Below are 27,273 nucleotides of genomic sequence, written 5' to 3'. Positions count from 1 at the left end.
TTCTGATTTATCGCGTTGTTTGCCCTTTAGAGTTGCGATATTTAAAACATCTAACTTCATCCCAACATGTGCCACGCTATTGTAGTTAATAGTAGTTTGCAGTAGTTAGTTTATTTAGATCCAGCATTTTTGGGCAGAACGCGATTTGCATTAGCGTTGCGAGACATAAGTATAATATTTTAACTAAACATAGTGTTTCGAAAAATATACAATAATCGTGTTTGCTTGTAGAGTTGCGAATTACTATTTTTCGCGTTTCCTTTTCAGGGTAGTGTTGCGAATTCCATACGCGATTGCTTTTATTGTTATTTAAGAATAGTGTTGCGAATGCACTGATCGGTTTGCTCTTAGAGTTGCGAATATCTATTTTTCGCGTTTGCTTTTCAGGGTAGTGTTGCGAATAATCACCATTCGCGGTTGCTTTTATTGTTATAAATCGCGTTTGGAATTTTTCTATTATAAATTAGCGTTGCGATCTTGATATATCGCGTTTTTTATTAATTAGTGTTGCGATTCAATGCCCAAAATCTAATGCTGTCCACTGCTCCAGGATCAAAGATGCTGCAGGGAATTCTACAATGCCTCAAAAGGCTCAACTTTATTATTAAAATTAGTGTTGCGTATTATTTAATATGGGTGCACGCGATTTAATTAATAAAGCAACCCCGTGTGGTTCATTTTACAAATAATAAGCACCCCTCGCGATTTTTGTATTTTATATATTAGCGTTGCGAAAGAAAGAATGGTCCACTCACGGGTTGTTTTTTGAATTTAAGAGTGGACAATTTATTCTAACTACGTGACATATATATTTTGTTTATATATTTATCAATGGAAATACTGCTCGAAAGTACTGTTATATATACATCAAAAGTCTTATTCTTTATAACGTGTACAACTTTATAACTTTTATGTATATATTTTTATCACAGATTTGTGATGCATTTAAAAATGATATATTAAATTGATCATAGATTCAATTCACTCATCTGAAATATATATCAGCAATTATTCATTATTAGATTTGTTAATTTTTACGGGATATAGTGACCTTTCCAACCGCAATTGTTATTTGCAAATAGTGGATTCTTTTATAAATATTCGAAATTTGCATAGACGAAAGTTTGTTCGCGATCATTAATTTAAATGATGGAAAATAAATTGCTTGCATCAAAAGGGTGTGCAAATTGCAATACGGCATTTCATATCGTGAATTAATTTCCGCGAAGAATCGACGTCTGTGTTCGTTCTTGCTTTTGTTTATGAATTTAACTTGTTAGTTTTCAATGCAGCAAAATATAATTATTCCAATACATACGCGTTGAAAAATTTTTTATTACGTACTGTTTATGTTTTTAAATTCTTTAATATCAATTTTTGCTTGCGGAAGGTCTTGTTGAAATATCAGTTTTACTATGATCGACACAGATCAGTTTATCTTGATAATACATACTTACTTTTTCTTGTGTTCATTAATACATTTTCATTTCAGCCATTAATCTTTTGAACAAGTTCTTTTTACAGAGTATATAGGCGTAGAAGAGTGGAATCGGAAAATGTTACTACCAGAGTTATTTCTTAAGGAAATAACTATGTCATACAATTATTTATTATCTGAGTTTATGTTTCAGAAAAACATCGTGGGATTAACAAATGCACGAAGAAGAAAATGTCTTATTATATTTCTGTGTTTCATATGAATTATATTTATTGTATATGAGTGTATGTTTCAGGAAATCATCGTGGGATTAACAAAGACAAGATACAGAAAATATCTTCTCATATTTTGTTGTTTTATGTGAATTCTATCTATTGTGTATGAGTATATGTTTTAGCAAAACATCGTGGGATTAACGAAGACACCAAGAAGAAAATATCTTCCCATACTTCATGTTTCTACAGATTGCGTTAGAATTAAGTATAAATGTATTATAGATTATAAGATAAATGTACGAATATTGCGGCATCTTATTAAGTATTAAGGAAATAAGCGCACATTAAAGAGGGAACAAGGGTTCATACGTGCAGTTGCACATTTCTACTGCATTCTTCAGTGTCTTCTTAGGCACCATCGAAATATAAACGTCCATTTGAGTTGGGACAATTAATATCAGGATACATATTGGTATTCAAACAGTCTGGTTTCGTACGTGCTGTTGCACATTCGTATTTCGTTTCTAAAAAACATGTGGTGGACTGTCTCACATGTGTCGTGATTTTGTTAGTTTTTTGGTCTGTTCATCAGGCATCTTTTCTGTAAACTCTTTCATTGTTATTATTCGCTTCTCACAACGATCGAATTTCGATCGCTTCTCTTTTAGGAGAAAATATCCATAGGTGTTGTTAGGATTCCTCGCCAAAGGAGGGTGGTTGGGGCGAGGCTAGGGTGGGTCTCCATTCGCAGCAACCTCCACGTGGTGAGACCTGGAGATTATTATTTGCTATGTAATTATTGTATCGCTCGTAATTATACGATATAATTATTAATTACATAGTAAATAATATGAGCCAATGGCTGCGATCTTTTTCCTGTAGTTTCACACACGTTCTTCAGAAACTATTCCATTTCTCGGAACAATCGACAAAAATATTTCATTGCCAGAAAAATTCAGATATACTCGTCGAATACAGATCTAACTCTCGGCATACTTAGTTTTATTTCTCACCGTGCACGGCGTTGAATTCTTATTCCATATTAAATCAATAACGTTGATGTGGTAAGGAGGTTTTCTACAGTCTCCAGAATCATGTGTTTGGTTCACAATTTTACTAATATTAGTAATACTAATTTTTGCACAGCAATCTCTCATATAAGCAAAGAACAGTGAGTTTATGATTCGTGAATGCATATCGTTTGATACACGAGATTGTACAAATATAACTTCCAAACGATTCACTCTAACAATAGCCACTAATAAAATTAACTTTCAAGTAGAGTTTAAAATACAAAAAATGTGTTAGCAAATCGATAAAGGAGAGTTAGTAAAAGATCTAGTGAGCCATAGTTTGAGAAAATGGAGAAACATTGTTCCAAGTTTGATTTATTCAAAAATTCCTCTTAAGTAATACACCCAGTTAATATGAGAAAGATTATGGTCGGTACAATATATTAGTAGTTTTCCCGTAACTGCATTCTTCTCTTCTGTAAAGTCTTCGTCATCCTGTTTGTCGTCGAGGAGGCTCACTTTTATATCGATAGTCTTGAAAAAGATATTTTGTATGAAAATTTCGGTAATTTCTTTAGATTAATTTATAGCGACATTACTATAGCTTGCTATAACAACATTATAAATTACGATGAAGCGATTATATTATCGTATATTCAATTACTACAATAAAGTTATCACAAATTTAGTTGCAATAATTATAGAATATTAAAATGGGTTATTATAATTTATTCAATTATTTGTAGAGCTAGGTGTTTTAAGGTATCTCGATAAAAGGTTAGAACATTATACAATACCAAGTACTAAAATAAATAATATTAAAATGATAAATCAAGCTGAGTGAACACATAAATTTTGATAAAAGATACCTGTTTGGGATCTAGTGATGCCGATAGTGTCTCAATTGCAAATATTTCTGGAACATCGGTGAGAAAATTGAAAGGTTTCGTTTCTTTGAACACATTTCTAAAGCGTATTGATGTCGATTCTTTCTGCGTGATTGTGTAGGGTCCCATGATTTTTGGCAAGGAACAGGTTCCAATTAAAGGAAATCTTTTAAATGAACAAATTAATTTCTCGATTATTACTTGCTTGTTCGTAACTTTTTTCATTACATGTTTTCCGAAATTACCGTTTTTATTTACATCAGCGTTATTATCTCCACAAAAGAATGGAACGAAGAAAAGTTTTGAAAAAACTGCGCAAACTATGAAGGATTTTATATTAATTACTAGGAATTTTTTAATGGAAGGCCTTCTTTTTTTAAATTTTACTAAAAAAAAGTTTCATTCTTTCCTCCATCTTTGTAAAACCTCGATTCGTTTAACATTCGTTTTGAATGCAATTTTTTAACCGAACCATTTTTCTACAGCGATAATAATGTTGATGACAGTTGAGACGGTAACTTCGAGTAACCTGTCTCAGGATATTTGGATTTTATGTTCATACATAAATTCTCCAGCAGTTTCCGACGAAGCTGTCAACGTCGCAGTGACATTCTCGATATTGCATGGTTCGTAAACGACTTCGACTATTCCATTGCTGATCTCTGATACTTCGATGCTGCTTGGACTCGTGAAACAGTCGTTATCAATCTGTAACGCAACATAAAATACAATTTTTCGGAATTCTTTTGGCGTTTCGTAGTTTCTTATTTGCCTTTCTGTCGACGACACTTGAAATTGCCATAGAATATCGAAGAAAGTTTGTTGCTCGTTTCTTACGATTACTTACTTGGATTGTGAATTTGGTTTTATGTTCGGTACAGTTCCTCACGGAAAGCGGAAATACGTAGGAGGAACCGAGAGTTGCGTTTACGCGTGTCACTTTTTCCGGAAGCGCTGGTAAAGCTTTTAATCGTAGTTCGTACGGAAAATGTCCGAGTTCTGGGCAATTAATGTCGAGCATGACGATAGAGTTCTCGGTGGGTAGCATTGGGTAATAATTCACGTTGACGTACTCCTGAAATTGTGCAAGAAAATCGTGCGGATATGCTTAAATGTTGTAATTGTATTAATAATATTGAACGTGTCGTTAACTTACGCTGGATAACGGTGGCACAGTTTTTGGCATATCACGAATCGATATAAAAGGATCGTCACATTTCGCCACGTATATTATCGAGTCATATTCCAGGGGATTTTTTAGTTTCAAATTGTGACACACCTGAGACCGCACCGAGGTTGTCAACTTGATCGATTCCAACACTTCCGGTTCCGTGACGTCGTACTCGATCTCGTAAAACTGATATTCTTTGTCCTCGTTCGTAAACGTCACCTCGAAACAAGCGATTCGAACAATTGATCATTTTATTCGATTGACAGAAATAAAATAAAATACAGAAACGTGACTATTCGTTAGTCACACGTGGAATGTCGATTAATTGAAACAAAATACAATTTTCTTGTTAAGAGGTGCAGTCTGGTAATTTTAGAAGAAAACTAAGAAAACAAGTTTTCTTAGTTTTCTTCTAAACAAAATTTGCATGGTGTGTATTATACACGGATGTATGTTTGCTAATTTTCATTCTGATTCAATTATTCCATTCGTGAAAAGAAAAATAACAGAGGACCTTTGATTTTCGGTCCGAACTACCAGACTGCTCCTTTAATATACAACTACGAAACAAGTTACTTTGAAGTGGAAACTCGATTCCGCGTAAGAGTAGAACACTGCACGGTAGTCCCTTTGGCTGTTCGATGGAACATCGATTTTATTGTTACCGATGAAATTATAAAGAGGAATTTCCTATTGGAAAAGGACAAACTCGCTTAAAATGCAAACAAAGTTCTGAAAAGGACATTTTCGACGATGCCAAATAAATGTCGAAACCTTCGTATTCGCGTTGTCGCTTATCATTGGTAAAATCTTGCATTGAAATCGCTGCTGCCTGTTTAGCCAATTGTGAACAGGTAACAATTCGGTGTATTTCGTTTTCGCAGGAAATCGTCGGTAAATTTTAGCTAGAGCTTCAGGGGGCAAGCTATTACCACGAAGAGAATACAACAAAGGCGATTTTTCGTCGGGTAATTTCAATAACAGCGTACCCTGTAACAGTTAAAAACATAATTTTACCTGTTTTTCAATTTTTAGAAATGTATAAAATATTGTATGTTTTCTTTATTCTTAGAATTTAACTAGATTTTCTGTTGTATTTTCTATCCATGCTACTAGGTTAAGAAAATATTCTAAATTTCATCTTATCTCTATAGCGAAATTAGCGAAACAGGTAGAACGTAGAATACTTTATGAAGATATTAAATCAGAGAGAGAGAGAGAGAGAGAGAGACTGGAATATTTCAGTACAGCATCAGATTAGTTGAAATTATGAAAATGTTTCTAGTTTCACGAATTCGAATACATGAAATTAATATCTCATATTCTAAGGAAATAATGAAAACAAACAATACTTTATTCGATTTATTTTATACGAAATACGAAATGTCATTTTGTGTTGAATATTAGAACAGGTAATCAGCTGATTAATAAGTTTGTTTGGAAAGAGTAAGTCTTTAGGATTTAGAAGATGGCTTTGGAATTTAATTCAGCTTTATTTTTTGCATAATTTGAAATTGTATAAAAGAAAATGAATAATACCTAGTTTTCAGAATTTATTATGAATTTTTTACGTCACGAATGAAGTTATAATTCCTTCAATGTTAATCTTATTACCGTGTGTGGAGTGTTCTCGGTGTTCATGGCAGTAGGAGCATAGGTGACAGTGCAAAAAGCTAATTCTTTGGCAGGTACGTGCAAGATTTCGTCGACGAAATAATAATCGCCAGTCACTTCTGGTTTCAATTTCCAAGGGACGTTTGTATCGTTCAGGACACTCACAGTTTGCGTTTGTTGTGCACGTACAACAGACTCGAAGAATATGGTGTCAGCCGGTTCTGGTAGTTTGCAACATCCTCCAGTAATTCTCACCTCTAAAGATCCAAACTTCTCAATGTCTATTATTGCCTGAAATATATTTAATTATATATGCGGGATTCTAGAGGCCAAAATAAGACGAAAATCAAGAATATCAACTTGTTGATTGAAGCTTCGTTAAAAAGTGATTAAAAAATTAAATTAAAAAATTTCAAATCATTCACGGAAAAATTATTGTCGGTTGCGGGGGGCAATTACAATCATTTTTGGCGAGTAGACTGACCCCCGAAATCCTACCCATTTTCGAGAAAAAAATTCTTTACCAAAAATGTCTGACCATACATTGACATGTTTCCCTGAAATTTTTCGGCGAAAAAAAATTTTCCAAATCGTTCTGAAAAAATTATTTTCAGTTGCGGGGGTTAATTACAATCATTTATGGTGAATACACATACCCCCGAAATCCTACCTACTTTCGAGAAAAAAATTCTTTACTGAAAATATACTATGTGGTGGAAATGTTTCTATAACTTTTTAACGAAGCCTCAATCAACAAATTAGTATACTTGATCTTCGTCTTATTTTGGCGTCTAGAATCTCCCATTAAAATTTTTCCCAGGAGCACGCTGTATAAAACTATTCGAACAAATCTTTTGTATTGTTTTTCTGATCAAGAACTTTTCGAATTTTCTTTACCTAGCTTAATCGACGTAAATGCAACTGTAAAATTTGGTTTGTGAAAAATATTAGATAATGACGAATAGCTCGATTAAGTTAATGAACTATAATTTAAAGTCGACACAATGTATTGTACGATATGCTCATAATTTTAGGGGAATCGATAAATTTGAGGTGTCTCGGGGATTTTTGATGTATAGAAAGTGTCGTTAAAAATTATATGAAATATTTGTACGCCCGCGATGGGAAGATGGGGTCGAGCACTCACCTCACCCTGAATTAAACTTCGCCGTTGAGAGGGTTGGAACTTGATAATGAAATTGACATCCATAGTGGGCGAGCAATAGCCGGACACAGGGGTGATTCGAAAATCTGCCGGCAATTTCGACGTGTTCCACTTGAATCTAAATCAATTTCCGTATTGCAACTTCGTTTCCCTTGTTTGAAAGTCTTTCTTTCAATTCATTTTTTTTTATCATTGAGATACTTTTTGTCCACATCAATTTAATTAATTTTCACGCGAATCACACTGAGATTACGTTCGTCCTCTAACTTTATTTGACCGATTCGAATGTATTTCTAACGACTTTTGCGACACTTTTTCTCGCGAAGAATTTAATTAATTTCAACGCTAGTCATGCCGAGGACAGGAATAGGTATTTTGAAGAAATTCAGGTCACGGAAAGAAGACCGAAAGGAATGTTGAAGCATATTTGCAATGCTTTGTTCGATCAATTGTAAAGTAACGTATCAAAGCTATAAAATAGAGGGTTGCACATATTTTAAATAGAAAAACTGTTATTGCAATAAATATTATATTATATTTAGGACGTTAGGTAGTCACGTTTGAGAGTTAATAGTCAATACCAACCTTGCACCTACATCTCCAACGTTCATCAGAACTATCTTAGCTTCCTCGGTGCAACCCTCCACGATCGACCCAAAGGAAACATAAGTCCTGTTCAGACGGAAGTCCGCTCCAACGCAGCTTCCGTTCACCATGAACAGCGGTAGAACCGTCGAGGACGTTTGCAGTCCTATTTTGCCAGTGAACGGTCTCATCCTGGACGTAGGTCTGAACTTCACAGTCACGTTTATCTTCTTTTTGGGCTTCAAAACGACGCTCGACGACGGTTCGATTCGCAGAACGTCCGCGAGTCTCGGTTCATCGGTTTGTAGAATCACGTCTCGAGTCCAGGAACGTTTCGTTTCCATCACGGATGCTTCCTTCAGTATGATTTCGTTTTCGTTGATTTCTTTTATCGCGCAGGAACGCGCGCGTTCGCGATACTCCTCGTAGCCGCTGAGATTGTTCATTAAATCGAATTTTATTTCGATAGGCGCCAAGCCCTCGTTTATCACTGGAATCTTTCTGATGACGGTTCTGGAGGCGGAAACGCTGCCCAGATCGATCAATTTGTCGCAAGGGTTCACCAGTCGGATCTGAAAACCATCCAACATATTCAAATAAGTCATTCAATACCTTGAATAATTTTCATTCTATAAAGTTCTAAAAATACTACAGGTTCTCCGTAGCTAAACCACGATTTTCTTTTAATTCACTTGCTCGAAATCACCTTTGAATTTTATAGCAAGTTGGAACGAAGTTGGAACGGGATTCGACGGAAACTCGATTTGTTCGCGAATATGAAAAAAGGTCGAGCAGACTGTTTAAGTTTCAACAACTCGATCTCAAGTTCCACGATGAGCACTTACCTTATAGGTGATTCCTTCGCCAGTAATTGTTATTTTCTTCTCGTTTCTCGAGTCGATTGTGAAGATCAGACACTCGTTATACTTTGTTTCCTTCAGTGGTCGAAACGTGATCGGGATAGTAATCGTTGAACGAGCAGCCAGGGCTACAGAGATGGAGTTCAGGTCCACCGATAGATGCGGTTGTTCCTCGAATTTGCATTCGATTCTACGTTACAATTATATTATGAAACATTGGCAATAATTAAGGATACAACATTTCCGTCGCGAGAAACGTGATAAGAACCGCTATTCCAAGGCATTGAAATTATTAATACGCGAATGCTCACATGAATGACGCGTCTTCGGAGTTCGACAAACACAGTTCCGTATAATAAGACAGAGCATTGTTCTCTTGGATGTAACAAGGCCCAAAATCGTATCGATCGAAGTTGAACTCGATGCCGGGTTTCTTCGATGAAGCTTTCAGCAGAAATCGATAAGTCGGACCATTCAAAATCTGAGATTAATCGAATCGAGATTTCAGTCATACGTTAATTGAAACAAAACGATCGATCGCAGTTAGTTTACCTTCAATGTAATTCGGTGATCTTTGATCGTCGTTTTGCGAAACGTCGTAAGCGTTAAATTGCAGGTCGATCGTGATTCGCTGATCATGTATCCCTGTTTCTGAGGCGTCGTTACGGCGTAAGCGTTTCTGCTGATGACTTCCGGCGTCATGCCGATGTCCCAGATGTAGTAAAACGCCGTTTTGCCAGAATTTGTTATGTCGAACTTGATGGCGATCGGTGAGTTGGGCATCAACTGCGAAACAAAGAAAGACAATCGATAATTCTTGTAACTGCAATTTTATTTTTACGCTCATTATTAAATACAACGGAAGTATCGATATAGGTCAAAATTCGCTCCATCTTAAAGCTCCGGACAAAAGCTACTTCACGAATGAATTAAAAATTTTTATTCGTTAATCAGAAATAAAATTTGCTCGATTCTAGGTAGCAAAAGTTTGATTAAAAACTATTTAACGAGTAGCTCGTGCATTTCATCTCGATTACAATGGAGTTACGATGTAGTCTGATCCGCTAGAAAGTCGTGGAAATTTGAAAACAGTAAACGAACTTTGAATAGATTTGGTTTTTAATTTTGGGTGAATATATTTGTATACTTTGCCCAGATCGATGACGTTATCCGTATCTTCGCATGCTCGTACAATCTCGTCGGTCGCGACGGAGTAAGAAACCGAGGACAAGATCTCGTAAACGGATGCGGTCACAAAAATGGCGAGAGGACTTTTCATCAGCTTCACGGCACAATGAATGGAAAAGTCGAATTCACCGACGCGGGTTGGATGGTACTCGACCCTGCGGGCGAGTTAAAAATTTCGTCGATTCGTTCTGCTTGCGAAAATTACGAATCCGCGACGTGAAACTTTCCGACGATCAAGCTTTATAATTTATTTCATTTAAATCGCAAAACAATTTCTATACTTCGAAGTTTGGTTTGTCCAATCATTCTAGCCACTCGTACTTCTGCTCGTATTTACGAACAATGTCAAATTTTAACGGTGAATCGTTCTTTTGTTTTATAAGATCGTAAATTCACAAATTCGGAATAATAATCACCATAAAAGCTGTTCGCTTTTCGGTGCCAGGCTTCCAGACAATGGAGTCACAGCGAGCTTCTGAAATTTACCTTCCGAATATAAGGATTCTTCCAACACTTTGAACGGTATAGAAAAATCTTCATCGTTCAATAGCCTAATCGAATCTCGAACGTTATGTCCTGGAAGTGAATTGAAAGTAAATTTGTTTTTTCGGAAACGTTCCATATAAACGGATAGTAAAATAAAACTGTTTCAAATATCTTTTTGTATAGAAACGTACATTGGAAAACGCGAACGTGTTTATGAAATGAGTTTGACGAAGAAAATGCTTTGAATGTTCGTGTTAGTAATTTAATTGAGAAATAATTCGAGCGTTTGCTTAAGAAATAGAAGACAGAAGGTCGATTTGGTTTTTTTGCTCGTCAGAATTAACGCCGGGAAAAAGAAAATAATAAAGAAAATCATCACGTTGGTGCTTCAAAGCGAGAATGCTCGAGACTCAACCCAAGATTGTTGGCTTTAGTTTCACGTGGACCGTGAGACGGTGCACCGAGGGCTCGGTTACGGTCGCGACGACCAGAAAAAGGCTCTCCAGATTGTATCTCTCGATGGAGAAGAGCCAGAAGGATTCGAAGACGCCGACGTCCTTTGCCAAAAACGTGAAAGCCAGGTCGGTCTGTTTCCCGCGTTCCGCGATGCCCTCGGGCACTGTGCAGTGAAAATTCGATATCTCGTCTGCGAGATGGGGCGTTCGATCCTTCCAGGTGAACCGATAGTCGTCCATCGTCGGATTGATAAGGTGGAATTTTCTGAAATCGACAAAGCATCCTCACAATTAGTGCCCGAACATTTGGTTACTGTATACTTGGACATTTTCTTATTTTTTTTCAAAATATTTTCAATTACCTCTTATTCTTATACCATACAGGATTTTTACACTTTTTACTTTTACCAGTTACTTGCTAACCGAACGAAATCAATATGTGCTTGAACAACATTCAACCATTATCAATGGAACAAGCCGTTAAAATAACGAAAACGGTTTGGATGACCTGTTTTTGTAGCGAACCACTCTGAATATTTTTTGAAGTATCGAGCATTAATCTACAAAAACGCTCGATGCGATGAAAAGTAAAAATAATAATTGATGGCGAACCGTGCAGCCGTGACGAGGGATTTAATGATCGTTAAAAAAATATCTCGAGACTCGGCTCGTGACTTTACTCCTCATTCTAATTAATTTTCCGCGTTTCCGCGGCGTATGCAAATGAAACCGTCGTAATTTGTTACGAACTATGTTAGAACCGGGTGTATTGCAGTTTGACACGGTACACACTTACTTCGCGTGTGTCTCGCCGACGCCGACCACTTTAAATTCGATTACCCTGATATTCTGCCACAAAGCGGGATCCTCTATGCCGCGTCCCAGCGGTCCGGGTCGCGTTGGATCTCGTCTGCCGCTGGTTATGTAGTCACTCTCTTGCACGTCGAAATGACAATATGGCAGTAAACTTCTCGCGGCGACGGGAATCGTCAACTCCGGCAGTTTCGGATCAAGATTTTCTATCCTGTTGAAAAAGATATTCTTTTCTTACTTTTACAAATAGTTATACAGTCCGTTTGATTATCAGTTTTTTATTAGAGAAGAAATATTTTCATTTTGTGTGTCTGGAGAAGGCGTATAGAGGAAAGAAAATTAGAGAATTTAATCTACGTTGTAATCGCGTGAGGAATGTTCCTTAGTGTTTGGCAGGATTTTTCAGATACATTTTATATAATCGAATTATTTTAAAGTACTAAAAATCATCGTTCGAACTTGTGTATGAATCCAATTCACGTGTCCCTTTTTTAATACAAGAGTTACTATTTTATTTTATTCTAAATTCTGAGGTTATACCTGCACGTAAGGTACGACTTGTAATAAAACACGTCTATAGGAGAGAATTTTAATGTGCATTCCACGGATTCCTGAGGCGATATCGTTCCTGTGTCAGGGTGCATCGCGAATGGTAGATCGTCACCCTCCAACCAGCTATCCGTGGTTCGTTCTGACAAACCGGCGCTGCTGCTGAATAGATCCGTCCGTTTCGCGCTCGAACCTTTCATCTCGACGGTATCTACAATCGCGAACGTTTCTTTCAAACGATAAATCGTTTACTTTAAAATTAATTCTCACCGGTACCGAGCTCTGTACTGCAACTCCAACTAGTTAATTAAATAAAAATAATTATAGTTTCATTGAAATTTATTTAGTCGTTTCGACGCGATTATGTTCATAAAACCATATAGTTCGATCAAACACGAGTAAGATTTCAAATTGGAAAATTAAAAAACCACGAATAGAATGTTGTTGTTTTTAATTTTTGTTTTATTTTGACACGTAGTAGGATCATTCCTTGAAGCTATTTCTTTTAATTGAATTTTGGTATTACGGAGCTGCAGTATCAGATTACAGGCACCCTGAAATCTGCCATCATATTCACTCGTCATTTTACCAGAAACGGACGACGCGAAACGCAGTGATAAAAGATTTCCGCTGTCCCCTGCGCTTTTTCCATCAGCGTCGAAGTTTACGCGACGTGGATCACTTGTTGCTGAGAAAATTCCTCGCTGTGATCTCGAATTCGGTCGAGTACGCGAACCGTCCGCGGTCCTCGGTCTCGAAGTCCCGATTGGACTGTTTTCCATCCGTCGTTTCGGATATTGCTCGTCCATGGTTACCTTCCACACATACTGCGTGTTCATCGTTCCAGGATTCGATAGAGTGAACGTGTATTCTCGAGTCTTTGACAAAATTTTTCAATCATTATTCGTCTATCATGACGATCTTCGCCAATTTTTGCTTCAAGATCGTCTTGGGTCGCTAAAAAGGTAGCAACGGAAGTACAGTATTTTCTTTTAAAAGACAAAGAGTAAGGAACCTGGAACATCAGCGTGTCCTTGAAATAAATTTCTCGAACTGGGCAGAAATACTCCGAGAAAGCGACGGTGGCATTGAGCAAAACCAGAATGGTTTTGGTCGTTCCAGCCACGCTTTCGCGTTCTGGCTCTGGAGCTGGACGCACTATTCTTTTCGATAGCACTTCTACCTCCTTGGGCTTTTCGACGAGGTCAGGTTGCAAGCTTTTCCATCGCACCTCCGTTTGTCTGTCGTCCCAAGCCTCGTTATCGTCCGTAGCGACGATTTCCCACACGATGCACTCGATACGAGTCTGAATAATTTGCATTAAACTATAAATACCACGTCTATAAATATCTGGATTACTGAAAGTTGATACGGGGATATACAAAGAAAACGGATCATTGCAAATTATTACTTTGACAGTAGACTTCATTTCAGAGACGTACGTTTACATGATTTGTAGGTTCCGATGCCAGGAAAGTAGCAATGACTTCTTTGCATGTAAGAAATTTTATGTGTCCAATTGTTGGCACGAACACGACGTTGGGGTGTTCGCTCCATTGGAAACGAAACCAACGGTCCGGTGATTTATTGGCAATTCTGATCGTCTTTTTGTACATTTTGCTAACGACACAGAGCCCGTAGTTGAGAATATAGGTCAAAGATGCGGTGGAACTCGAGCTCGCAGGTGCTGAAATATATTTCCATCCATGTTACAAATAATGAACTGTCAGACAACGATTATTATTCATTGGGTAAAACTACAGCATGTATAAGTTTTATTTATCACAAACTCGTTATAATCGTGATGGTTCCTGGCAATAAATCTAGCCCAGTGACAGAAATGATTTATGTTTTATCATAAAAAGCCGGACAATATTTGGTATCAAATTCTGATTAGCTTTCGATGTGAACAGGAAGTATTTAGCAAATATGAAAGGGGAAAATCTCCAGTTTCGAGTCTCTTGGAACAGTCTAACAACGCGATTAAAAATAGTAAAAGTTTACACGCGTGCAGTTCCGAAACTATTAGTATTTTCTCCATAATTAATCCACTGCTAGAAGCGACAGTCTCCCCTTTAGAAGGGTTTCTGTTTTATGTCGATCCGATTTTCCGCTTTGGAGATATCGTAATTTAAATGAATTTACTATTTACGCGGGAGGTCAATGAACTCGCGCCGATGCTTCGAACCCTTAAAGTACTAAGTATGCACATTTAGAGTAAAATTACTGATTTTAACGTCGTTTGAATAATATTATCGTCTACCTGATGCTAGAGAATTTTGTTTTGTCGAGAGTCTTCGTGTTCTAGAAACGGAGTTCCGATTTCCAATCGTGGCACTGCGTTTGTTATCCTCGAACTCCAGACCCTCCAGAACGAGCGGTTCCATGTAAGATTCTCCCTCCAGATTGATCGTCATATTTTCGTAAGGATTGTCAACCACAAATAGACGAATTTTCCCGGTGCGTTTTCCAATTTCATTCGGGGAGAACGTTACCTTGAAGCAAGCCACGTTTCCGGGCGTCAGACGAACCACAGTGTATCGATCGTTCGATTCTAAAATATATTCAATTACGTCGAGAGTGCGGGACTTGGACCGTTGAACAATCAAAGAAGATTCTTTTACGTAAAATTAAAAATTGACGTTGCCACTAGCAGTGTGGTCAGATTTGGCATATTGGCAATGTATTAACAACGTTAATTAAATTTACCTTCGCAACCACTGTCCCAGATTTGAAGCAAATGCCGCGTATCGGGGCAGGCTTCAAAAGTAAACACTCTGTACTGATCCTCGTCGATTTCAACAATGACTTTTGCCTTGATGAACCCGATATTTTCTAGGACAAATTTTCTGTAACTGAACTCGTTGATCAGTGTACGGCCGAAATTCAATGTAGTCCTTTCCCTGTTTCCGTGGATCGGTTCTATAATTGCAACTTCCGGTACACAGGATTCCCCTACTAGTTTGATCGACAGTTTTTCTTCGTCCAAATGTGGTGGCAGAATTACGGTTGCTTCCAAAGTACATTTAAACGTCTTCGAACAGGCACGTGGGGAAATTGGAAAACCATGATTAATCTTTAGTCACTGACAAAGACAAAGTATAGATGTTTTACCTCTATAATGGTTGGAGTAAAAGACACCGTGAACGTTTTGTAGCTCATAGGCGGAACGCGTTCGTTTCGTGGTTTCACGACGAACGTATCAGGTTTGGCTGTGCTTGGCATCAATGATTCCGGAACGAAATATACGTCCACGCTCGCGGGTATTATATTTCGATTGTACAGCTTGAAACACATTGCGTGGGTAGTCATTACGCTGACGTACCGGAAGTAAAGGCTTTTCTCTTGACGCGCGAACACCGTGTGCGGTCCAATCTGCACAAAAATATTTTGTACAATTCTGGATCTTCTATCGTTGAAAATGATCATATGTTACCCTCGTGGACAATATTTAAAAAATAACTATTTTTGGTATTTGCTGGAAAAGAAAATTTTTTAAGTGGCGTCCGAAATATTGCAATTGTTTTTGAAACTTTGTTCAGGATTATATTTTTCGAGCAATAAGAACCTCTTTGGGACAATCAAAGTCTTGGATTCGATCGACCACGTGATTCTCTCGAAATATCGAGTCGAGGTCCTCGAAGTCAATATTTGGCATCAATGAATTCACGAACAGTGTAACTGTTTTCCCCTCTCCGTCCTCGGGTTCGCTGTCCTTCGCGAAAACAACTATCTGTTCATCCTGGGTACCCACGATTTCAGGATAACAAGTCACGGCGATGCTATCTGTTTGGCCTGCATCGACGTCACCCTCGGTTTTGGCTATCGTCATCGGGCCTACTATTAACTTTTCCGGTTCTGAATGATCTCTGCATAATGAAAAATTAAAAACTGTTCTTTATGTTTACTTTTGCGCCATTCGATATTTTATAGAATTTGTTTGACACTCTTAAAATAAGTGGAAATACGTAATTAATTGTAATTTACAATGATAGCAGATTGAATATGGTAAATTGAATTGTTAGGATAAAAATGTGGGATAGACGTGAATATATTTAACGAGTACAAGTAAGACAAACCAAGACAAAGAAATTAAGTATCTTATTATAAAATAAAATAAAATTTACTCGATTTCAGCTTTTTTACTTCTGATGGATCGTTTGCCCATCTTCGACGTGTTCGTCCTTGCCGTTAAATTTTGCTTTTTACGCGAATCTGCTTTTGTTGTTTGACTCATATAAATTACAGATGGATGTTTACTCGCGACACGAATAGAGTAATGCAACGGGAATTTTCCGGTGTTTTCTACGTTGAGGTACATTGTTGTTTCGGTGCATACTGCCATTGGTCCAAAGTCCATCAAAGGGTATGGATGAACTTGGAATCTACAGTGGGAATACATATTTTCAAATCAAATTTTTGAACATTTTTAAGTCGATTTTGTCTGCTAAGTATTACTGTCAACGGAATATTCAAAATCGTAAGCACTGACCAATTGATTAAATAATTTTATACCTGGTATAATATGCATTAAGGGAAACTGCGAGCGGAATCTCAGCGACGATCGTAGTTTCCTTATTCGTATCGATCAGGTGGCACTTTAATATCGGAACTTCTTTAAGCGATAACTCGTCTTTTGGTATAAATGTCACCTGTAACGACACGCGATACGTTTTACACACGATGTACAATTTGTATTTTCGTTTGCCAAATACGAACTTCTACGATTTTCTCTCTATACGGTGGAATAGAACCAGACACCGGCGAAACCTCCAAATTTTTCTTCAAATTCGCGGGCAAACCTAGTTTTGTCAATTTTTCGTTGTCCTCTAGCGTAATACTGTGAAAATTGTGCTCATTTTGCCTCGTTATAGTTCAGAAAAGAGAAGATAGATTTTATTTTTATTCAAAGCGAGGCACTTAAAGCAGTACACTTCACATGTAGTAACTCTTTCACTTTTACAGATAGGAAACAATTTTTCAAATAGAATTCGTATGATTCAAAAGTGAACCGTGGTGCCATTTTTCTTATAAATATAAATGTATTATAATTTTTCTTATTAAATAAATAGAAATGTATCAAGTGCCCCATTTTGAAGACACGAAAAAAAAGATTTCTTACACGTATTCCACTTGATAGTCGCCGCGATTTCTTATCGTCATCAAACCTCTCGCAGGAGAATTGACTCTTATCCATTTGAGATCTATAGGGTTCGCGTGATCGATGTCAACCGCGACATCGTAAGTTTCGCCTGATAGACGAACGGTGTCTGCGAAAATCGGCTCTTCGTTTTCCTCGCATAGAAATGCTTTGAAAGTTACTGTTTGCGTTTCGATTACGCCCACCTGTAATAGATTTTTTGTACTGATTTTATACCGATTTTGTACCTTCTTAACGGCTGAATCATCGAGCAATTTGAGTCGAGCAAGTTTGTTTTTAATAATATTTAGTAATTTGTAATCAAGATTTTTCTTAAAAATAATTAACATTATTCGCGAGCGGAAATTATTTTCGCAAATGTCGGTTCCTCGTCGCGGAAGGAATACGCGTTACCTTGCCGCCATGATAGCAGAACTCGATTTTCTGTTCGTTCCACGGTTTAATCACACCTCTATCCGGTGCATATGTGATCTGTGGCTCGAAAGATTCTTCGGTTTCTATTTGCCATGAAATTGCCACCGGGGTTTTGTTTTGTGCTGTCAAAACTCGAAATTCTCTTCGGTAGAGAAGCGTGCGACCAAATGACAGTTGTTTCTCGTCCAGTTCAATGTCCACTTTTGCGCCCTCGCTTTCCAACTGATTCGTTCGAAAATTACATATAATTAGATATTGTTACGAACAATTTTGGGAAGAATGACAAAAAATTACACAGGCAAACACGCAATAATACAAGCGTACATGTCGCAATAATATTTTCGGAAATATATTAATTAAAACGTTTATAGGGTATGGAGGATTTCGAGGGTAATTGTAGTTGACCCTCACAACCGAAAATAATTTTTTCAGAACCATTTGAAGTTTTTTATTTTTGTCGAAAAATGTGAAAACCGATACCTTGATTACTTCGACTTTCGGGTTATTCTTCAGACACACGTACAGTTTCTCTGAAATTGGACCAAGCTTCGTGGTAATGGCTGATAGAATCAGGATTCCGTGATTCCCATGCTATACAAAGATCGTTTCTTGCTAGATTTGAAAATATTTCGACTTTGGCTGTTTACAACGGTAATTAACCCTTCACAGTTGCACTGCAAGTTAGTATTTTACTTATCGCTAGTCATCCAGTGCTTTAACAAAATGTATCGAATGTTTTACGAACACAAAGAGTTTTAAATTTTGAAATTTTTGAGTTTCAGGGTTTTTGAAACTCAGGGGTTTTATTAGTGAAGAATCTACTGTTCCTTAAGAAAGTAATTCTCTGTGAAAGCCATATTGGCCCTCTTAGTAAGCCATGTCGTATTTTTTAAGAGTCATTAGTAGAAGATGTACACAAGATTATAAAACTTCCTAAGTGATCTACGAAAAGTATTACTAAAATATTATGAAAATACTATAGAGAAATAAATGTATAACATCGACATGTATTGGCCATCGACCAAAAAAAGATCGAGAAACAGTCGTAGAAGATGTGTCTGTGAAGGGTTAAACTAAAAGTGCATTGTTACTTGCACCGATAACGCACATCGATAAGGAGCTTCTCCGGTTGGATGGAGAAACAGCTAGCGTTGTTTTCCTCTAGAGAGAAGCACATCTCCGCGTCCACGTTGGAAACGTTTCGAAACTTAAGTTCGGCTTCGCGACGATGTGGCCTGTTCGCAGAGAAGAAGTCTATGTAGTTCGCGAGTTCGAGAACTCAGCGACGAGCGACACTTCGGATTTCAAGAAACTTTCGCGTCGAGATTGTTACTTCAGTTTCGCGAGAGGACAGTTTCGTTTTATGATTTATAAAAAAATTAACTACACGTAATCCTTAGTAATACGAGAATTTTTGTTTGTCCGAACAACTTGTAACTTCAAGTCAAAAGTTCAACTACCTATGATTTCAATTTTATTTATTTATTTCGTTAATTCGGTATTCGGTATGTTTCTGTATTTTTTAAATAGTCCTCGATAATTTACGATGAGTTTATCCTCTTATACAATTATAGAATTTAGCCCTTCGATTCGTAATTTAATTAATCGACGAAAACGAGCGAACCTTTTGTCTTTTTGTAGGACCAGCATCGATCCAAAATCGTAAATTCCGCTGTTCAAGTAGTATGTAGGACCATCTGCATTATCCAATTTAATGGCTGCAGTCTGTGACATGTTAATTAAACTCCAGTTCAGTTATTCGAATAGCAAACTGTCGGTCTTAAACATTTAGGAAATGAAATAACGTAAAATCTTGCATATATTTTCTCTGTATATTTAGATAACTGACATTTTTCACTTAAATACCAGAATAAAGAGACTGGTGATTGCTAGTATTTTAATAACTGAATTCAAATTATATCCTATTATTTCTCGATAATAATTGATTATAAAAAAAAATTATTATTCGCTCTTACTTTCGTATAGATGTTGTTAGGATTCATGTCCACTCTCGGGATGTCCGCGATGCCATTAATTTTCACTTCGTATGTTAGGTTATTCCCGTCCACGATGGTCAACGCGTAAGTTTCATCGTAGAGACCCGTTTCTTCCGGTTGGAAGCGAATCTTGAATTTCTGCGATTCGTTCGGTTGAAGGATCCATCGTGGCTTTAAATACTCCTCCAAAATAGTATCTGAAACGGTAGCGTTAATAGTGTCCTTGCTTTTGGTAGTAACCAACGATTGATCCTCTGTTTTGCTCGTCATTTTTCGTTCTTGTTTGCTCGACGCTCTTCGTTTGCGTCTTTTGCTATTTCTTCGATTTTCTGTGCGATTCTCTTGTACACTTAGGTCGCTGACTTGCATCGATTCGCTGATCGACAGGACTTCAGGTATCGGTGTTATCGAGACCAATTGATAAACATCTGAACGATTTAAATTACAATAATTATAATTGCAAACACAGACTTGATTTTTGCTCCTCTTCGCAATGAATTTTGTTGTCTCACATATGTAGCTCACTGTGTTGGTATATTATTATACAATTGTAATTTATACGTATGTTTATGATTTTAAACATTCTATGATATATTCAAATATTCGTAGGCTAGCTGCATTGTTAAAAAACGTACTTCCATGAACACGCGTGTTTCTTGTTTGAATGTTTCTCGATGCGAGAACAGAGTATAGCGTGGGTCGAAGATCTGGTTCAGGTACAGTTTCGGGTGCTGCAAGTGAATAATATTTTTATTAAAAGTGAATAGCTGTTTGGGTGAAATCTTTTTTTTGGAAATAGATGAAATTAGATTTCTAGAATTATTTTACAATAAACATTGTACAACTATTGCTGCTTACCAAGAGTAGATTTTGCTAAAAAATTGTCTCTCATTCCAGCAACTATTGCATCGTGCATCGTGTCCAGCCAGGGGTTGCTAGCCTTCACGTACCATATATGAAATTTGCTCACAATTTCCTGCGTTTAAAAACGATAATTAATTAAATATCTATATTTAACTCTTAATTTTTAAACGTTGTTATTGGAAATTTTCGTAGTAGCAACATAACGCACTCCAACAATAGTTGCGAATAATGGTGAACGCAATTTACGATGAAGATTTTATTTTAAAATATTCATTATGAATGCATGCGTTCAACAGGTGAAGTTTTTAGATTCTACGTTACATTTTAAATGACAGATTTATTATATCTTAAACAATATCACCTCTCTAGCAGTATCTAGAGCTCCTGCATCTTTGGACTTGGCACTTCTTGGAATTCTAGTTTTTGGCACAGAAGGTCCTTCCTGAGAAGAAAACAATAAACTTGATATTATAGCCGAGATTTAATGAATACGTACAACACATTAATATAGGTATAATAATTACGACTGTCTTTTTTATGGGATTCCAATTACGAATTATATTCTCTATAGCTGAAAGATCCGAATAATATTGATCCATGGCCACCATGATTTTTCTAACTTCGCTCGGAATTGTTTGTTTTCCTACAGAATAAACGTAGGTACGTTAAACTGAATCGAGTTCCATTTGTATGGAGCAGAGTTTCTCAAACAGTGTTTTTTATAAAAAAATCGTAACCATTAATTGAAAAAATAAAATAGAATAAATAAAGCGTGTACACCACTTTTGTACTTTTATAATCTTCAATGTTATTTGTTTCCAATCAATTAATGCGACGTTTTGGTCAGAAAGAAGAAAATCTTTTTTTTTCAAATTGTGTGCGACTCTTTATTGTCGTTCGATGTCCACTTAATTTTGTCCCAGCTGTAGACTGCGAAACGAAAAGTGTTCCGTGATTAAGGGTGTTCGGGAAACGCTACTTTCGAGAATTACTTCTAATAATTCTTTGCCCGATCGTATTTCGTTTCAACATCATTGTCTAGTTCGGTTGTAATTTAATTGTGTCTGCAAGCATCGCGGCTCGTATATCGTTCTTGTTCCGTACAAATTGGCTCGCGACATTTCCCGTGCCATTTTACTTCCTCAATTTCATCGTCTCGACTCTTTCTCAAGCGGATCTTACCGCGTCTCGAGCTGTCTCTGCTCCTCGTTGTTTTACTGGCGGTCTCTCGTTTGCTGGAAGCTGGCCTCGAATTCGCGGACCTTTTATTGCCCGTCTGCTTGCGCCTCGACGACTTTATGCTTCCTTTTCCCTTGGGTGTCTTTGATCTCGAAACGCGGCCACGATTTTCCTGCGGAACAGTTACGTTCGACCAAAAAATTAAGCATCGTATCGTTTCGCGTTCCTCTGACGGAATATTCGCGTGCTTCGAGAACTTCAAACTTTTCTAACGTTTAAACTTTACAATGTGTTTAGACCAGGAACTATTTATCCCGAGTAAAATTTTTCCAAAAAATTATTTATTGTTGTTGAAATTGATATGTTTCATTGCACAACTTTATTTTATTTTGTATGGTTCTAATTAAGTAACAAACCTAGTCCAACCTCTTATAAGCTACAAATCTCTTTCTCAAGGATTTTCCTGTAAATCAGCTGTTAGCTGTTTATTTCCTTCTCCTTGAGAATCTCGCCAAATTCAATAAACCCTTAAGTAGGCGCGCGGGAGGCTAGTAGATCTCCACTGGGGCAAATTACGTGTTATTACCGGATATAGGTTGACCATTTTGATGAAACATTATGAATCTTTCTATAACTGTCTCAGGATTCAGATATTTTTTTTTATTAGTTTGAATTGTGTTTCTTCTATTTATGTTTCAAACGATCTAAAACCTTTTTCTGGTACTATGAATTAGTAGATTTCTATTAGTAGTATTTGAGGGACTCCTGAGCGAGTCTACTTAAGGGTTAATGTGATGACGTATTCTTTGAATAACAAGCCTTTGATCAAACCTTTCTTTTTCTTCGTTGCATCATCCGTTGAGCAAATTGAGTCCGTCTGAGCGATGCCCTCTCCTTTTTAGCCGGCAGAATTGCCTCCAGATACATCTTCTTATCCTCGTCGTTGAGCAGATCGTATTCGGACAACGACATGTCGTCGATGTCTCGAATCCTCTCGGTATGATCGGTCGTTCTCTCTGTTGCAAAGATGGAATCTCACTTTGTGTGTGTCGTCGACAATACCTTCTCTGTATCTTGTAACGCGTGTAATTTCGCGTAGCGCAATATCAGAGGCACTCTCGGCGAACGAAGCATCGTGAAATCGAGATTTCTCTGGCGTTTTATTTTCAAGCTCGACGTTGAAGGTATTCGCGTCGATCATGTGCATCGTATCCATAGGAATTGAATAAATATACCCGCAATGTTCAAGTTTCATTTACAGTTGTTTGTCAAAGTATTGGAACGCTTGTGTCTCAAATTGCCAACAAATAAAATATACCGTTTGCCAACAACAAAGATGAAAGGAGAGACTACTAGTGTTGTTTTCTTCATAATTGAGCCACAATTGATATACATTTAGAGTAAAAATATTGAATATTTTTGTACACTGAATCGAGTACAATTTCGAATATTTCCACAAGCAACTGTATTTTTAATGCACGTTACCGTATTCCTGGCGAAGTTCGTCGACTTTGCGATCGTAATTAGCCATCGAGTTAAGAAAAGTAACGAACAGGAAGTACTCCGCGTGACCAACTATTCTCAGCAGGAAAATCAAGTTTTCGACGACGTTGCCGCGCAAGAAATTGCTTCCTAAGCTCTGCAGGACAAATCCTCGTTTAAAATCTGCCGCGGATAATCTGCACAAGATTAATTTAACAAGAGTTAGCGCAATTAACAGACTTAGGAAAGCAATTGTACGAAAGAAGACACCGTAGGAAAGCACAGTAGCTTATCACGAACAGTGTTACAGACGCCCATTTATCGTTGTACATTTATTTTGTAACTAGTATTTAGCACGCATTAACTGGAACCAAAACTTTGGTAGAGCACACCCCGACTTTTCATCATCATTATTATCTTTAGCTACCCCTTAGGAAGTTGGTGGCTTTTTACATATTTCTAAGTTTTGAGCTACTAATTTTCACGCAGACATTTATTCTGTAGCACCTACGATAAATAAATTTATAAACAGTACATTGCATTATAAAATAACATTACAATTGTATTCATCAGGAGTCTCTAGTCACTCCTATGTCAGTTCCTGATTATTTTGTGCAAATTATAATTTACAGAAATTAAATCTATAATTATATCGTACCGTTTTGAAAGGGCCTCGGCAAGCAAATCTGACTCCATTCCAAGAAACGAGGTACCTTTTCTTCTCCTGGCACTTTTGTCAGTAGTCTTTACACTAATTTTATTTCTCGGTGATTCGTTGGCGATTGTTCGAGGCCCAATTATCTTCTCCAGCTGCAAAATGGCTTGAACCTTGTACTCGTATCTGCTCAAAGGATCCAAGATCTCCATTGTCTCGGTGGCAGGAATTTTATTGAATTCAATTAAAGGATCTGGCTCTTCGCGAAGTCGAAGGAAGGTTACTTCGTTCTGCGCGCTTGGGCTATCAGTTTTAGCGGTTTTTTCGAGTTTTTTCGTTTTCCCTTTCCTCGGGGTACCTTCTGTCTTGGTTGATTTTTCACTCACGGAAGATTTCGTTCCCTCGCGTCGACTTCCTCTTCCTTTCAACGCGCTCCTCGTCGCGTCGGAATCGATCTCGTCGGTTTTTCGACCAGACTGGGCAGCCAGACGCTCCCTAATGGCGAGAATCTTCGATGAGTTATGAAAATGAAATCATTATCGAACGTTTCTCGAGACTCTGCAGGGCCATTACTTTTTCCTATTTTCATTAACGATCTTGTAAACTCTACGCTGACCCTTCCGTTCTTAAATTATGAAATCACAGGAAAAAATATTTACTTTCACTCTCGTGCATTCTAGCTGACAAAATAATCGATAATTTCACATTTTAAAAATGTTAAATGATTTTTAACATTATTTGTATTGCAAATATCTATGATAATTTGCATTGCAAATGGTTCTTATACGCGATGAAAACCATTTATCCATGAATGGACAGGTGCAGTGGCGAATACAAAGGGGAGCTACAAGAGTCGAGCACTTGTAATGCTTCAAGTGGTTTCTTTGTTCGTTGACAAATGTTGAACAATTATCAAAACTTCGATATTCCTATTTCTATATATATATGGAATATCCAGGAATATAATTCTTAAATTCTCAAAATTCCAAACTTTTTGTTAGTCTTTCCCCTTTTTGAGTTCTTTTATATACGTTAGTGGATGGGTGAAAATTGTCGTATAAAACGATTGAATCAAGGTATCCAGAGATTTTACCGCGCAATTTCAATCGATCGGTTAAGAGCTATCTTGTAAAATGAAACTGTACATCGTACTTGTGCCTCTCGTAAGCTTCTATGTAATTCTGATAAGCATCGTCGATGATTTGTCGTATTGTAATCGAAGAGGGACTTTCACCGAGAGCTATCGCTTCTGTGATTGCTTTGTCGATAGAAAGCGTAGGGACATTTAAGGTTCTTGCGCTTCTGCATGCTGTTTCTTGATACTCTGAACAACATAAATTGTCAGTTAGTGCTGATATAAAGCCCAAAGAATTAAATTCAATCTTACTAACGTGTGATACGAGTATCATAGGACTGTGATTTTATCAGTGAAATAACATAAACAAACACTTGTTTCTTAACTTTTGTATATAAATATGGTACTTGATGGTTGACTACGATGAAACGTGTACAATTAAAATCATAGTAAACTATAATATTCGTAGTAAAGTATATCATCGTGAAAAATCATATGATTTCCGTGGTAAAGTACATTTATGTATCAGTGCCATTGTGCAATGTCTATCGTTAGTTGTTTGGAACTGCTATCGAGAGTTGATCTTGAATCATGAATGGCAGGGATATACATATAATATTACGAGAAAGTACCGGTGAAAGGAGCTCCGTGGAAAATAATGCAGACTTTTCTCTCCGGCTTCGTAGGATCCGGAAGATCTTTCAAAGGGTCGGATTTCCGTTCGATACCCTCGAAAAGTTCTCCCACGGGGTCCCTCGTTTTATCCCGGAAGTATGGGGTATCTTTCAGACTATCCGCGTAATCTTAAATCAAGGAAATATATCTACCATTAGCTACGTGCTAAAATTTCTATATTTATTTATTATCAGTAGAAACGATAACACTTTGGATAGGAAATAATAGAAAGTCAAGAGAAACGGGTACAGTGAATCGTGTAGAAAAGAAAATATTCTGTATTTATTCGGTCTTGCTTCAAAGATTATATTTTAATTGTTGCTACTGGTATTCGTTTCAAATTATACGAATTTTAACTTTCATGGTATATTGGGAAACATTTCGTTTTCTAGAAGTAATTTCGTTGTCGGCGAACTCGTCAGCGAAACTCGTTCAACAAATGTCTCCGTTTCAAACAATTTTTGAAGAGTTTCGACAGAAAACTCTTTGATTAATGAATATCGACACTTACTCGCCTTCGTTCCCAGTTGAACCTCATTTTCGTCTTCGACTGCAAATCCCTCCGACTGAGCCAGAGACGTCCCATCGACGAGATCGTTGTAAAAGTTTATTAAATGCGGAGGGAACGGTTCGCCAGGCTTTCTGGGAGGCAAGAGTATTTCCTTGACTTGGTAATAATCCAGCAGCGCATTTATAACTTTATCTTCCGCCTGAAAGGAGCTTAAAAAGCGTCGTTACTTTATGAGAATTCCCAATGATTCTTTACCACGTCGGGAAACATTTTTAGCAATTTATCGAATTCTTGCGAAAAGTCAAATTCGAAATTCAAGTCGATTATGCTTCTTACTTGTCCAGATGATGCCAGAAGAATTCCACAGGATAATTGCAAGCGTTTCGAATCGTGAAAACTGTCTCCTGGATCTCTGTAAATGGCACAGTCGGCAAAAATTGAACAACCGGTTCGATTATGCTTAGACTCTTCTCGACACCATGACCCGTCAAGGAAACGATCTGCGTTTCCAGGCCCATTTCCACCAATACATTTAATTTTGCTTCCGCGTTGCACTGAAAACGAACGGATTTTTTTTCTCTTATTGAAATAAATTTACAAGAATGAATGTCCATATTGCTTCGTTATTTATACCATTGTTCGTGGCGCAAAACACACGCGGACGATGTTTACAGAACCAGGTGGGCAGTGATTCGACTCGTACTGCACGTGAAACGGGCATTTTTCTTGTTTTTTACGAACGTTTGATATTTTTATTTCCCACTTGCAATCGATCAATCCACTAAGAAGTAAATTCATATTAAAATTAATATCGCTTTTGA

General features: G+C 37.2%; 2 protein-coding genes across 2 annotated transcripts; both read right to left on the bottom strand.

Moving 5' to 3' along the window:
- Positions 1–3,041: 3,041 nt before the first annotated feature.
- On the bottom strand, positions 3,042–21,483 carry LOC122397006 (hydrocephalus-inducing protein-like). Its single transcript, XM_043395806.1, has 37 exons — positions 21,400–21,483; positions 21,237–21,317; positions 20,870–20,987; positions 19,991–20,439; positions 19,639–19,739; positions 19,123–19,249; positions 18,495–18,605; positions 17,994–18,236; positions 17,562–17,785; positions 17,159–17,279; positions 16,955–17,091; positions 16,567–16,824; positions 16,008–16,308; positions 15,554–15,814; positions 15,149–15,473; positions 14,703–14,993; positions 13,882–14,126; positions 13,455–13,745; positions 13,029–13,317; positions 12,431–12,650; positions 11,874–12,101; positions 11,038–11,342; positions 10,553–10,712; positions 10,096–10,291; positions 9,501–9,734; positions 9,260–9,429; positions 8,934–9,138; positions 8,089–8,660; positions 7,486–7,621; positions 6,339–6,629; positions 5,499–5,714; positions 5,301–5,414; positions 4,710–4,943; positions 4,401–4,628; positions 4,116–4,261; positions 3,536–3,719; positions 3,042–3,200 (listed from the first exon to the last, which is right to left on the bottom strand). The coding sequence occupies exons 1-37, from the start codon at positions 21,481–21,483 to the stop codon at positions 3,042–3,044; spliced, it is 8,055 nt and encodes a 2,684-aa protein (XP_043251741.1).
- Positions 21,484–22,905: 1,422 nt separating this feature from the next.
- LOC122397005 (hydrocephalus-inducing protein homolog) lies at positions 22,906–26,970 on the bottom strand. Its single transcript, XM_043395805.1, has 7 exons — positions 26,789–26,970; positions 26,453–26,661; positions 25,899–26,069; positions 25,344–25,515; positions 24,195–24,686; positions 23,535–23,733; positions 22,906–23,127 (listed from the first exon to the last, which is right to left on the bottom strand). The coding sequence occupies exons 1-7, from the start codon at positions 26,968–26,970 to the stop codon at positions 22,906–22,908; spliced, it is 1,647 nt and encodes a 548-aa protein (XP_043251740.1).
- Positions 26,971–27,273: the final 303 nt, after the last annotated feature.

Source organism: Colletes gigas, unplaced genomic scaffold (genome assembly GCF_013123115.1).
Source record: "Colletes gigas isolate AHSC1104 unplaced genomic scaffold, ASM1312311v1 Colletes_gigas_Sc00008, whole genome shotgun sequence".
Taxonomy (NCBI): domain Eukaryota; kingdom Metazoa; phylum Arthropoda; class Insecta; order Hymenoptera; family Colletidae; genus Colletes; species Colletes gigas.
The sequence above is the reverse complement of the archived record's forward strand: the minus strand, read 5'-3'. Positions and strand labels throughout refer to the sequence as shown.